Below are 14181 nucleotides of genomic sequence, written 5' to 3' on the forward strand. Positions count from 1 at the left end.
GAGGGAGGGAGGGAGAAAGCATAGAACAAAAAGGACAGAACCAGCCGGGCTCGGTGGCTCACGCCTGGAATCCCAGCACTTTGGGAGGCCAAGGCGGGCAGTTCATTTGAGGTTAGGAGTTCGGGACTGGCCTGACCAACATGGCGTCTCTACTAAAAATACAAAAAAAAGTAGCTGGGCATGGTGGCACGTGCCTGTAACCCCAGCTACTCAGGAGGCTGAGGCAGGAGAATCGCTTGAACTCGGGAGGTGGAGGTTGCAGTGAGCCCAGATCGCGGCATCGCATTCCAGCTGGGCGACAGAGTGAGACTCCGTCTCAAAAAAAAAAAAAAAAAAGAAAGAAAGAAAAAGAAAAAAAGAAAGAACCAGAAAGAGCTGAAAGAGTAGCTGGCCCCAGGCTTAGCCTCAATTCCTGGCTTCTCATTCCTCTGTGTGTTTATTTTTCCAATAAACCCCCTTTTCCCTAAGGAAACTCCAATGAGACTCTGCTTCATGCATCCGAAAATCTACTGGCTTAGCCAGTGCTCCTCCCCGTGCCCCCGCCTTGCCCGCATGACCTCCATTACTGCAAGCATCATGCTGCGTTGCCATTATCCCTGTCCCTGTCTGCCACTGTTACAGGACCCTGCGTTCTTTGAAGAATAAGTTCATGGTCTTATTCATCTATGTTCCCAGCGCCCAGCATGAGCCCTAGTTCCTAGCGGGTGCTCAGTAAGTATTTATGAAGAAGGGATGCTTTTCTCATCCTCTTTCTCGGGGATCCTGATTCCCAAGTCATCAGTTCTCAATTACCCTCTCTTAGGTCTTCTTCCCCACCCATCATCTCTTCCCAAATTCACCTCATCCTCGTTCAGGATTAAAGGTCTCTGTTTTCACTGTTCTGTGACCAAACATCAATTTTTTCACTCCCAGAACTTCCTACCGTGGAGATGCTGTTTTCCAACAAACTCTGTTCTCCTCTTCTAAAATAATAGTGCGTAAGTTGGGCACACAACTGTCCAGCTAGGACTGACATTTCCCAGCCTTCCTTGCAGTTGGCCTAGGCCATGTGCAGGAGTAATATTCAAAATATCTAGCAATCGGCGCTGCACAGGCGCTAGCCAATCGGAATGGACGTCTAGCCAGGAATGGACGTCTAGCCTATTAGAATGGACGTCTAGTCAATCAGAATAGACGTCTAGCTAATTCCAATGGACGTCTAGCCGATCAGAATGGACACCACTGTCAACAACCAGTAAGCCAGCCCTGACCATATGACTACCTTCTCAACATTAAGGTATGAGGCATGTCCTTTCTGCCTCACTTACTCAAAAGGAAAGTGCTTGCTGTCCACTTCCTCTCTTTTCCCCTTCTCATGAGCTACAATTCAGACATCCCCACGACCCGCTTCCACCATGCAGAGATGCCAGAGCAACAGGGTGGGAGAATCCCGGGTACCTGAATGATCACATGGAGCAGCCGTCTCCTGATAACCAGGAATGCTCCTCTCTGGGTTATGTGAGAGAGGAACAAACTTCGACCTCATGTGGGCCACTGGATTGTTGGGTCTTTTTTGCTACCGAAGCTCAGTTTATAGTCTAGGTATTTAGACTAAATCTAAAATGCTCTCAATTATAAGATGTACCACAAAGAAAGACAAAAGTGCTGCCAATTAAGCCATGATAAGCCATCAATTATAGACACATCTCATTTTCAAAGACATTAAAATGTGAAAAATTATGCATCTTAGAGTCATGAAATATAGTAATACACTCACTTTATCTCAGGTGCTTTTTCCAAATTACTTGATTTAACCTCCGAAAAGAGACCCAATTGCACCCACTTTACAGAAAAGAAAACTGAGGCTCAAAGAGCAGATGTGGCCCATTTGAGCCACTCATTCAGTGAATACTGCAGGTAGTTAGGCTCTGGGAGCCCTCCCACACGCTTCCCATTCCAGCCCCACTCACCTATGCAGACTCTCGCCGCGATGGGTGCGGTTCTGGGCGCGACAGTCGTGGCCGAGCTCAGGAAGGAAACCATAATCACGCAGCAGGGCCTGGGCACCTCTGGCCACTACGGCCACGCCAGCTGCCACTCGCCGAGCCAGGTCATCCCGCCAGCCAGCCGAACGCACTGCAAACAGCCCGGCAGGCAGGGGGGCGCCTCCTGGCAGAAGAGGGGGCTCACCAGGGGCCCCAGAGCCCCCGCCTCCAGCCAGCTGGGGCCCCACCATGAACCAGACGTAGCCAGATCCAGTGAGGCCAGCCTCCTCAGCTGCGCGGAACACGGGCTCGGCCTCCTCTCGGGCGCAGAAGAGCAGGCGGATCTGCGCGCTGACACTGCGGAGCTGGGCACTGAGCACTGCCTCGCCCGCCCCAGGGTCCAGCGTCAGCGCTCCGCGGTGCTCCCAGCCCACCAGACTGCCGTCAGTCAGCACCTCGATGTAGGACAGGAAGGCCCGGTGGCCAGGGGCACGCGTGGTCACGGCTACAAAGGACGTCCAGTCATACTCCTCCAGCACCTCAAAGATGACCTGAAGCTGTTGCTCGGTGGAGGAGCCCAGCTGCAGGAAGGTGGAGCCCTTCTCCTGCCAGGGAGGGAGGAGGCTGTCAGGCCTGCCGACGTGGGGAACTTATTTCTCAGCAATGAATAAGAGGACCGCAGCTCCCAATATGGCAGACTGACTAGACAGGTTCACTAAACCCATCTCCTTTTCCTCCTGGGGCAAAGGGCTAGATCTGGATTAGGTTTGGCCACGTGACTGAGTTATTCTAGACTCATCCATAAAACCCTACCCTTTTTTATTTTTTATTATTTTTTATTTTTTAGGCAGAATCTTGCTCTGTCACCCAGGCTGGTGAGCAGCGGCATGATCTTGGCTCACTGCAACCTCCGCCTCCTGGGTTCAAGTGATTCTCCTGCCGTGCCCAGCCTAATAAAACCTTACCCTTGAAGCTTACTCTTTTCCCTGTCTGAGGGCAGATGCAGAGGCCCCAGAAGAGAACTCTGAAGTCCTCTGAAGGGGATTACAGAGCCACAAGAGGGTGAGAGCCTGAAACCCCGAGTCACCGCATGGAGGAAAGCCACCTCCAATCAGGAACACCTGTTTGGATTTTTTTTTTTTTTTTTGAGATGGAATTTCACTCTTGTTGCCCAGGCTAGAGTGCAATGGCACAATCTCGGCTCACTGCAACCTCCGCCTCCCGGGTTCAAGCAGTTCTCCTGCCTCAGCCTCTTGAGTAGCTGGGACTACAGGCGTGCGCCACCACACCCGACTAATTTTTGTATTTCTGGTAGAGACGGGTTTTCTCCATGTTGGCCAGGCTGGTCTTGAACTCCTGACCTCAGATGATCCACCCGCTTCGGCCTTCCAAAGTGCTGGGATTACAGGCGTGAGCCACTGCGCCTGGCCTGGATTTTATATGAATGAGAAACAACCTCCTGTTGGGTGATCCACTGAGATTTGGGGATTCATCTGTTCCGGCAGCTAACATCACTGTCGTTAATACAACCAGCATCCGGTAAGAGAACTACAGCCCCCAGCAGCCACTGAGAGGGATTGGTTCCCTGAAGGCAGTGAGGAGACTACATCTCCCAGCATGCAATGAGGGTGCTGATGGTATTTCCCAACTGGAAGAAGTTTTGCATAGTGTACTTTCCCTTCTTTGGTTTTCCTCCTACCTCTCTGTCACCTCTTCCTCTGCCTCCTTTGCTGGCCCTTCTTCCTCAGCCAGAATTCTAAATGTAGGAGTGCCTTAGTGTTCGCTCCTCTATTCCTCTCTCCCTGGTGATCTCAACCAGGCCCATGAGTTTAAATACTGTCTCCCACGCTATCCAATATGGTGGCTGTTAGCCACTCATAGCTATTCAAATTAAAATTAATTAAAATTAAATAAAATTTATCCTGAATCAAGGACCAGAGGAAAAAATGTTAAATAGAATTTAAAAGTTAGTTTTCTGGTTGCACTAGCCACATGTCAAGTACTCAACAGCCACATGTGGCTTGTGGCTTTCAAATCGGACAGAGCAGCTATAGAACAGCTTCATCTTTGCAGAAAGTTTTATTGAACAGTGCTGGATATGCTAATGGCTCCTGTCCTCAGTCACAACCTCTCATGTGAGCTCCAGACAAATCTATCCCCCAGCTTTTTTTTTTTTTTTGAGACAGAGTCTTCCTCTGTTGCCCAGGCTGGAGTGCAATGACACAATCTTTACTCACTGCAACCTCTGCCTCCTGGGTTCAAGCAATTCTCCTGCCTCAGCCTCCCGAGTAGCTGGGATTACATGCATGCGCCACCATGCCCAGCTTATTTTTGTATTTTTAGTAGAGGGAGGTTTCACCATGTTGGCCAGGCTGGTGTCAAACTCCAGACCTCAAGTGATCTACCCGCCTCGGCCTCCCAAAGTGGTGGGATTCCAGGCATGAGCCACTGAGCCCAGCCTATATTTGTTTTCAATCTTGCATCTTCCAGTCTATTCTCCAAACAGCAGCCAGAGTAATTGTTTCAAAATATTAATTGGATCACATCCCTTCTCAGTTGAAAACTTTCCAGTGATTCTACCTCAGAATCAAAGCCAAAGTCCTCACCGTGGCCCCAAGGCCCTGCATGAACTGGCCCTGTTGCTTCTCTAACCTCATCTCCTGCCACCCCAATCCCCCAATGGGCTCCAGCCACACTCCCTTCTTGCTCTTCCTCAAATACATCAAACTCCTTCCTGCTTCAAGGGCTTTGTCCTTTGTTGTTGCCTCTCCTGGGGACACTTTTCCCTACCTCCTCCATGCCAGCCTCCACCTGACACCTCCAGCTCAGGTGTCACCGCCTCAGGGAGGCCTCCCCTGACTGCAATCTATTGAAACTCCATCCTCAGTCTTTACAACATCCTGTGTTGATTTCCTCCAGGACAACCAGATTTTACTGTTACTGGTTTTGTCTGTCTCACCATTAAAATGCAAGCTGTATAAGGCAGGGACCTTGTCTCCCTCTCTTTTTTTTTCCCCCTCTAGAACTGTATTCCCCAGGAATTAAAACAGCCCTGGCACAGAATCAGCTCTCAATAAATCTTCCTGTAATGCAATGAGAACAGCAAGTGGGCTTTCTCCCTAGGCGCATAGGGGATACCACAGTTGTCCTGAGGGAATGAGGTCTTTTTGTTTATCGTTTTTTTTTTGAGACCGGTCTCACTCTGTCCCCCAGGCTGGAGTGCAGTGGCAAGATCTCGGCTCACTGCAATTTCGGCTAACTGCAACCTCCGCCTCCCAGGTTCAAGTGATTCTCCTGCCTCAGCCTCCTGAGTAGCTGGGATTACAGGCACGCGCCACCACGCCTGGCTAATTTTCGTATTTTCAGTAGAGATGGGGTTTCTCCATGTTGGCCAGGCTGTCCTCAAACTCCTGACCTCAGGTGATCCGCCCGCCTCGGCCTCCCAAAGTGCTGGGATTACAGGCGTATGCCACTGCACCTGGCCGGAAATGAGGTCTTACTGTAATGCAAGGAGAACCTCTTCCTTCAGCAAGTGGAGGTGTGCTGAGGGGACCACATTCCCAGCATTCAATGGGGCACAGATGGAGCTGTGAAGATCACTTTCTTCCATCCAGGGGCAGCAAGGGGACTACATTTCCCAGAATGCTATGGGCGTAAACTGAGCCGTCCGCAGTGCCCGGCGGACAATGAAACAGAGCGGACCAAACTTCTCAGCAGCAATGAAGGCACGAGGGATCAAGTCTTTTGAGTATGCCTTGGAAGTGGCAGTTAAGAAATAAGTTCGCCTCCCAGGGCATCTACCTACGAATCTCTGAAAAGTACTATGCCAAGGAGAACAAGAAAGTCGGACAGAGGTCCTTCCCAGAATGCTCTGGACAGGAGGGGACTGCGAGTCTCTGCATACAATAGTGATGCAGTCACACAGCCACAGGGCCGCACAGCAGGGAATTGGTAGATTGGATGAAACTCCACTTCTGGGTTGCACTGGCCCCACCTCTGGAGAGGCCCCGCCCCTTCTCAGGCCCCACCTCCTAGCTGACCCATTCTCAATCCACAGAGCAGGCTTGGTCCAATTCTCTCCTTCTCTACCAGAGGTCCGCTACGACTGGCCCCGTCTGTGCCCTTGGGAGTCAGGCCTTTCTCCAGGCTCTGGCCAGCTCCAGCCCCTACCATCCGTTTCCAGCAGGCTCCTGGCTTTGATCTCTCATTGGCTGGGTCGGCCTCCACCATAAGCCTTCATCCTCCTGCCCATCCTCTGGACTCTCGCTTTCCACACCTCATAGCGGAGTATGTCCCTTCTCAAACCCTACTCTTAGGACCGGCTTCCTCCCTAGACCCACCCCCTTATTAGAGTGTTTAGGCCCCGCCCCCTAGCTGGCCCCGCCCCAACTGGCTGGCCCCGCCCCAACTGGCTGGCCCCGCCCCCTTTCCTGACTCACTCCTTCCCTGACTGGCCTCGCCCCAAATCTCAATTCCTTGCTTCCTGGTTCTACCCCTTGCCCGTCTTCCTCTCTCTAATGACTCCTCCTCTTTTCCAACTCTTCCACTTAGAAGATGGATCCTCCATCCCTGGCTGACTTCTAGACCCTATGCTCAACCGGCCAAACGCCTCCCCAAACTCTGTCCTTGGTACCTGATACCTCTGATACTTCCTGGCTGCCACCTCTCCACTAGACTTCGCCCCTTTCTTTCTGAACTCCATTCCTTTTCCTTTTCTTTTGGACAGAGTCTCATTGTGTCGCCCAGACTGGAGTGCAGTGGCACGATCTCGGCTCACCGCAGCCTCCGCCTCCCGGATTCAAGCAATTCTCCTGCCTCACCCTCCCGAGTAGCTGGGATTACAGGCGCCCGCCACAACGCCCGGCTAATTTTTGTATTTTTAGTAGAGACAGGGCTTCACCATGTTGGCCAGGCTGGTCTCAAACTCCTGTGACCTCAAGTGATCCGCCGGCCTCGGCTTTCCAAAGCTCTGGGATTACAGGCGTGAGCCACCGCGCCCAGGCCCATTCCTTTTCAACTGACTTCTTCCTGTGTTGATCCTAGGTCCCACCCCTCCCTCAGATTTTGCCATTTGGGGCTAGTCCCTTTTCGTTCCCAGCCCCTAACCCTTCCCTCGACTCGCCTTTTCCACAGACCCTTACCTACAATGAATGGGCCCACGTCCTCCCTATACTCTGATCATCGAGGACTGGCCTCTTTCTGACCCTAAAGGCCCAGCTTACCCTATAGACCAGCCCCCTCCAAGTCAGCCCCGCCTCTAACCTAGCCCTAAGCCCTGCCTGCCATCTGGGCCCACCTTGTCCCAGACCCGCCCCTCAGCGGCTGTCCCCGCCCCTCCTGTGGCCCCGCCCTGCCCCCGGTCGCGCGCACCTTGGGCGTGAGCACGAGCGCGGCGCCGCCGTGCACGGCCACGATGGGCAGCGAGGTCTGCGCCGACAGGAAGTCGAGGATGGGCGCGACGGCGGGCGCGCGCGAGTCGTCTTCGAAGACCACGCCGTGCACGCGCAACCCCGACAGCAGGTCGCAGAGCTGCAGCACGAGGCTGCGCGGGTCCGAGCCGTTGAGCACCAGCGCCACGGGCCGCACGTCTAGGCCCGGGCTGCGCACCGCCGCCGCCACGGCCGGGCCCAGGCGTGCAGCCTCGGCCGCGTACGCGGGCCCCGAGAACACGAGCGCCACGTTGAGCGGCCGCGCCCCGCCGAGGCCGCCACCGGGCCCACCTGCCCCGCCCGGCCCCGGCGCCTCCTCCGGGAACGGGCTGGCGCAGGCCAGCGCCAGCAGCAGCAACATCTTAGCGGGGCCCCGAGGGCCGCGGGGGCCACCGGCGCCGCGCATCGCCTGCGGGCCCCGCCGGGCGGCCTCTGAGCGCCCGGGCCGGGAGAGACGGGGAGGAGAGGGAGGCACAGACGGGAGACGCAGAGACAGGGAGACGAGATAAAGAGACGCACAGAGGAGGAGATGCAGCGAGGGACAGGCGCCGAGATGGGAAGGACAGGGAGCGGTCGGGGTGATGGAACAGAGGGAGAGACAGGAACGGAGGACGAGAGAGATGGAAGGGAGAGAGACAGAGAGAGGGAGGAGAGACAGGCAGAGAGGGAGAGACGGGCAGAGACAGAGGGCGAGACGGGCAGAGGGAGGGAGAGATGGAGGGGAGAGAGAGGGAGAGACAGGTAGAGGGAGAGAGAGATGGAGGAGAGACAGGCAGAGACAGAGGGAAAGACAGAAACAGCAGAGGGAGGTGGGGAAGAAACACCAGAAGAAGAGGTGAAACAGGGAGAGACGCAGAGATAGGGCGAGACAGAGATAGGAAGAAGTGGAGTATGGGATTGGGGGAGACGCAAAGACGAGGGTGGATAATGGGGTCAGGGGAAGATACAGAGATAAGAGGGGAGAGAGAGGAAGAGAGACAGACAAGGTGGGGATGGGGACACCCACAGAGATGGGATCAAGATAGGAGCAGAGAGAGACCCAGGGAGACGGGGAGGGAAAGAGCGGCAGGAAGAAGGAGAGAGTCGGAAGAAGCAACAGAGACAGGGAGAAGACGGAGAGAGAGAGGACAGAGTGACAGAAACAGGAATGAGGAAGGCCCAGGGAGAGGATGATAGAGGCGGGAAGAGATGCAGGAAGGCGGGAGAGATAAGCGAGGCAAGAAAGTTGGACAGAGAAGAAGACAGCAAGGCAGGAAGAGGGAGACAGAGACCCCAAGGCCACCAAGAGACACGCACACATAAAGGATGGGGAAACAGAATTGAGATTGAGGGAGGCAGGCAGAGCGGAGCGAAAACAGGACAGAAATAGCGAAGCAAGGCCAAGATCGGGACCCCCACCAGGGAGGTGCCCAGCACAGACATGAAAGTAAGGCGGGGAAGGCGAGTGGCAGGAGGGAGCAGAAATAAAAGGGAGAGAAAAAACGAGAGAGGGAAAAGGGGTCAGGTGTGTGGGGAGAGAAAGAAAGAAATTAGTGGGGCACCCCAAGGAGAGAAAATCCCCACATGACCTTACCCCTCACCCTGACCACAACCCCTAACCCATTTTGTCCCCTTACTCCTGTCCCTGTCCCCTCATTCTCAAAGCAAGAGAGTCATGGCCCCAGCTGGGATGTGGGGTTGGGGGGCACAGCTGTGGAGAGCTGGGTGGGGCGGGGGGGTCCCTGGCACCCAGCCCAGAGCAATTTGGTAAATGAGAGGAAATACAGCCTCTCTTCCTGTGCCCCCTGTTGAATACTAGCCGCCTGGGGTGGTTGGGCTGGGAGCCAGGCTCCTGGGTCCTGCCTGGGACTGAGGGAGGAGGGCACTGGGAGTCTGGACTCCTGGTTCCCAGAGAAGGACTGGAGTCTGCACTAGGGGCTTCCGGAAGGGGTGAGGGTCCAGACAAGGAAGGGTTCTCTCCTGGCTGTCACGCTCCTGTCCGGTTGCCATGGTAGCGCAGGCCTCGTCCACCCCACAGACAGCCAGGGTGGGGGAAAGGCCCACCACCCTTCCCCTGCCTCGAGGCCACAGCCGGTCCCCTCTGCCCACCACCTCACCTTCCCAGAGATCTCCGGCCCCTGTCTCCCCAGGGAAGGGGGTGGGGGCTCCTAGTATGCCCATGCCTCCCCGATCCTGGCTCCTCTTCGCTCCTCCTTTCCATTGCCCTTCCCCAAGCAGCTGGCTCAATCAGCGCTCAGAATAACCCCCCCACTTCGCCCCAAAATAACCCACAGCTGTGGCCTGGCCCCCGCGGGGTTAACACTCGCGCTCCCCTCCATTCCCAGTGGCTGCTCACCCTCCAGCCCCTCCTCTGCCTCTCCCAGACCCACCCCTACCTGGTTTCTGCTTTTAGGGACCCCGCATCCCGCTCCCTGCTGAGGCCCAGGAGGGCAGCCCCCGGCCCCACCCTTCTCACGGGGGCTGCATGCTCAGTTCCTTCCCACAGGGATTAGGGAGAGCAGCCTCCCCAACTCCAGGGACTGAGGAGGGGCATCCCCAGTCCTCCAGGACTCTGAAGGCCCAACCCAGAACCCACGCCCTCAGGGATCACAGAGTCCAGCCTCTGGACAACCCCCCCCCGCCCCCCGCTTCGCCTCCATCTCCACCTCCTCAGGAGCCTCGGTTTCCACTTCCATCTGCATAGGGCTAAAGTCCCTGACTCTCATCCCCTGCCCTGTCAGGGACTCAGGAGACTGAGCTCCCAGCCTGCCTTCCTCAGACAGAAGCGCTATCCCCTACCTCCTCCCGTAAAGACCCAGGAGTCCTTCTGGCAGCCCCTTCCTCCCCCAGGCCTTGGGAGTCTGGGCATTCGGTCCTGTTCTTCCCCAGCACCCAGGAAAGCACTTGGGCCCTCCTGCCCCAAGACTCTGGAACTCCAGTGCCCAGCCTCCTCTCCCTGCAGGAACCAAGAGTCCAGGTCCCCAGCTCCCCTCTTCCCCCAAGGACCCAGGAGTCCGGGTTCCCGCTCCTCTCCTCCCTTAAGGATCCCCTTTTGGTTTCAAACCCCATCCTTCCCAACATCCTGGGTGCCCCCCCCAGCTCTGGCCTCCCTAGTCACCCCACTTAGATCCTGTACATAGCACAGCCTGTCCCCAGGCGGGGAGGAGGAGGAGGGTGCCAGAAATTCCTAGGGTGTCCCTGTCTTCATTGCCCCCCACAGCATCCAACACAGAAGAGAGGAGCGGCCACTTTGATCAACAGCTCCCCCCGCAACCTCGAGTTGTGCTGCAGACAGCATCCCGTTTCCTCCCCCCTCACCCCCCAACACACACACACACACACCAGTCTCTCCCCACCCGAATCCTGATGCTTGGAAGAAGCTGGAAGGGTGTTCCAGAACCTTGAGGAAGGGGTGGGAGTTTGGGGCGAGGGGTGCTGGGGGCCTGAATGCCCTCAAGGTCCTTGGCAGGGGTATTAATAGCAGACTCATAGCTCTGACATGGGAGGGGAGAGCGAGAGGAGAGAGGGAGAGGGCCGGCCGGCGATGGGGGGACTGATGCAGGGAGGGGGGTACAGGGAGAAGGTGAGATAGAGAGATGGAGGCACAGGGATATGGGGCATCAGGTATGTGGGGCTGGGGAGAGGGAGCCAAGTGTCAGAGAAATGGGGGCGTGAAAGGTCTGAGGTGTAGGGACTCAGGAAAAGGGGGCTCAGAGTGGGAGAGAGAGAGAGTGGAGGAGAGTCCCTGAGGGACAGGGGAGCTAGGTGGGGGTCAAGACCCCTGCCCACCATTCAAACCCCCTCCCTCCAAGAGGCTCCTGGCCAACTTCCCCTGTCCTAGATTTGGGGGTCCACATTCCCACCACCATCCCTGCATCCCCTGTCCCCGCCTTACCTTCTCATGACCCTGTTCTGTTGGGGGGATGGTGGGGGGGCCAGGACCGGAACCCGGTGTCCAGCGACCCCAAGATTCCGAGGAGGGCTCAGAGAGCCGATGTCGGGGGGCAGGCCCCGGGGCGGCGGCAGTGGTGGTGGTGGCGGCAGCGGCAGCCCGGACCTCCTGTCTGTCCCTGGCTCCGTCTCTCCTTCCTCTTCCTTGGTCCTGTCGTGCCCTGTCTCTCCCCCAAGGTTGCGGCCACCTGGACTAGGCGAGGACGTGGCTACACATGTTGCTCTGGAAGTTGGGCCCCGGACATTGCAGAGGCTGTCGGGGTGTCCTCCTGCCGCCCCGACCCCGTGGGGATCCCCCCTCCGCCCACCCGGGGTGCCCCCCTCTGCCGCTTCAGCCCCGGCTCCTCCCCCCTTTCCATGTGTCCAGTCCCGCCTCTCCCTGGCTCACTCGCAGCCCCGCTTTGTGCCCTCAGCCCCCCCACCCCCCCTTCCAGCGTCTGTGTCTATCTGTCTGTCTGGGTCACCTCTGAAGCTGGCAGCTGGTATGTGTGTGTGAGGAGCGGGAGATTGCCTGCTTGGGGAACTGCTTGCCCCTTCCTCGCTTGGCCACCTCCAGACCCCCCCTTGACTCCCCCACTCTCAAACACAGGCAGAAACACACATACACTCACGCACACACGCACGACCTCAGTTCCCTGGGATTCCCCCTCAACACCCCCAGAGCTTGAGGAGGGACACACACACACACACACAGAGTGGGGGGTCTAATGGGGGCCAGGCTGCCACTGCTGATAGGGGCTATTTGGACAGACAGGAGGACACAGGCAGCCGGGGACGCCCAGACTCCTGGCCGGACGCAGGCAGGAGGCACAGAACCCAGGTACACACCATCCATCTGGGTTTGGGGGGACCGGGGGGGAAAGAGTGGGAGCCCCACGACACCCAGGCAGGCGGCTCAGGGTCGGTACAGACAGACAGACTCCTCCCTCCCTCCGCCGCCGCAGCGCTTACAGACACACCCCCCCTCCACCAGCCAGCCCCAGACACCCGGACACACAGATCCTCACCGGGCAGATGGCAGACGCTCGAGAGACCCCTGGGGGCCGGGCGGACCCACCCAGGCAACACCCCGCCAGCAGGGCACCGGTGGCCGAGGGAGGCTGCGGGAGGCTGCGGGCGAGGGTGGCGGCGGCGGCCGCGGCTTGGAAGCCGGAGCGGGAGGGACTCACACACTCGCTGTGTTCTCGCACACACACACTCACTCGGGATGCGATTAACATTCAGTCCCCGTCCGCCACTGCCGGGAGACCCACAGCCCCCCCTCCTGGCCTCCCTGGGGACCCCTCCTCCTGCCAGGCTTGGGGAGGGGGCCGCCCCCCACCCCCAGCTACCAGCCTCTGCCTTCCTCCTGGGACAAGGGAGTGAGGGGCTGAAAATAAAAAGGGAGGAAGAAGTCGGGCTGGGGACGGGCGGGCAGGGACTCAGAACCCGGTATGGAGACATCAGCTTCAGAGCTAGACTCCAGGGCTGGGGGTTGCTGCCCTCTGCCCCCGCCCTGACTTGAGGCTCTGGAAACAGGAGGCCTTTCCCTGACTTCAGTGTTCGTCATACTAAGACCCAATCTGTGGCTTTTATTGCCCCAGAAGGCCAGGCCTGAAAACCAGGTCTCAACCCTGGACCCAGGAGTCCTGCCCCCCATCCCCTCGTCCCTCAGACCCAGGAGTCCCTTCTCTACTGAGACCCAGGAATTTGGGGACCGCCTCCAAGTCAGAGTCTCTTTTAAGGACTCAGTCATCCTGACTCTCCCCAATACAAGCCACCCTCAGGGACCCAAGACTCGTGGATGTCACCCTTGGGCACCCAGTCCTTCCAACCCTCTGAAGAAACCAACATGCCTGCACCCCTTCTTTTACCCTGGCCTCCATCACCTGTGGGTACCCCATCATCCAGAAGGGAAGCAGCATCTGTCCCCTCATAGACGCAGGAGTCCAGACCACGGGCTGTTCCCCAAGGGTCCCACACCCAGATGCCCACCATTCCCCTCCTGCTAGAGGGCTGGGCCTGGCACTTTTATAAAGCCACCCGTGCGGCTCTGGGGTAGAGTGTGGGGCAGGACACTGGGGCCTTTGAGGGTGGAAGAGGGTGTGTGTGTGTGGGCAGGGCAGAAATTCTGGAGCAGGGGGGAAGCCAGGGCCAGGGGCTCCTGAGGTAGTTTGGGTCAGAGTTTTGGCCTTGAGCCTCCTGGGTGGGGCTCCTGTTTCCTTCATCCTCAAGGTCTGGGAGAACAGGGCAAGGTGCACATTTCTGAAAAAGAAAAGAATCAGGACCTAAATCTGTGGGTCATAAAGGGAGAAACTGCAGATCTAGATTCTTAAGGTTAGGATATTTGAGCCATAAGATGGCGGGGGTGGGACCGTAAGTTCCAAAGAACAGTGTCCTAGGAGGGAAAAGGGCTGGGGGTCCGGACTCCTGGGTCTGAGGGAGGAGGGGCTGGGGCCCTGGACCCCTGGGTCTGAGGGAGGAGGGAATGGGGCCCTGGACTCCTGGGTCTGAGGGAGGAGGGGCTGGGGGTCTGGACTCCTGGGTCTGAGGGAGGAGGTGCTGGGGATCTGGACTCCTGGGTCTGAGGGAGGAGGTGCTGGGGATCTGGACTCCTGGGTCTGAGGAAGGAAGGGCTGGAGGCCTGGACTCCTGGATCTGGGGGAGGAGGGTCTGGGGGCCTGGACTCCTGGGTCTGAGGGAGGAGGCTGGGGGCCTGGAGTCCTGGGTCTGAGGGAGGAGGCTGGGCCTGGACTCCTGGGTCTGAGAAGGCTGGGGGCCTGGACTCCTGGGTCTGAGCAAGGAGGGGCTGGGGTCTGGACTCCTGGATCTGAGGGAGGAGGGGCTGGGGGTCTGGACTTCTAGGTCTGAGGGAGGAG

The 14181-nt window shown here is 57.5% G+C and overlaps 1 protein-coding gene across 2 annotated transcripts in view; it reads right to left on the reverse strand.

Annotated features, from left to right (window-relative positions):
• Nucleotides 1-12532, reverse strand: part of GRIN2D (glutamate ionotropic receptor NMDA type subunit 2D) — a 49799-nt gene extending 37267 nt beyond the window's left edge. Inside the window, exons 1-4 of one of the 2 annotated variants that reach the window (XM_032169275.2) lie at nucleotides 12331-12532; nucleotides 11268-11546; nucleotides 7335-7825; nucleotides 1950-2569 (exon numbers count right to left, since the gene is read on the reverse strand). In XM_032169275.2, the coding sequence (XP_032025166.1) occupies nucleotides 1950-2569; nucleotides 7335-7799 (1085 nt within the window). In that variant the 5' untranslated portion in view covers nucleotides 7800-7825; nucleotides 11268-11546; nucleotides 12331-12532. Of the gene's footprint in view, nucleotides 1-1949; nucleotides 2570-7334; nucleotides 8263-11267; nucleotides 11547-12330 lie in introns of those variants that run through there. The other variant, XM_058425140.1, reaches the window with a different exon arrangement.
• Nucleotides 12533-14181: the final 1649 nt, after the last annotated feature.

This window comes from Hylobates moloch, unplaced genomic scaffold (genome assembly GCF_009828535.3).
Source record: "Hylobates moloch isolate HMO894 unplaced genomic scaffold, HMol_V3 SCAFFOLD_12, whole genome shotgun sequence".
NCBI lineage: Eukaryota > Metazoa > Chordata > Mammalia > Primates > Hylobatidae > Hylobates > Hylobates moloch.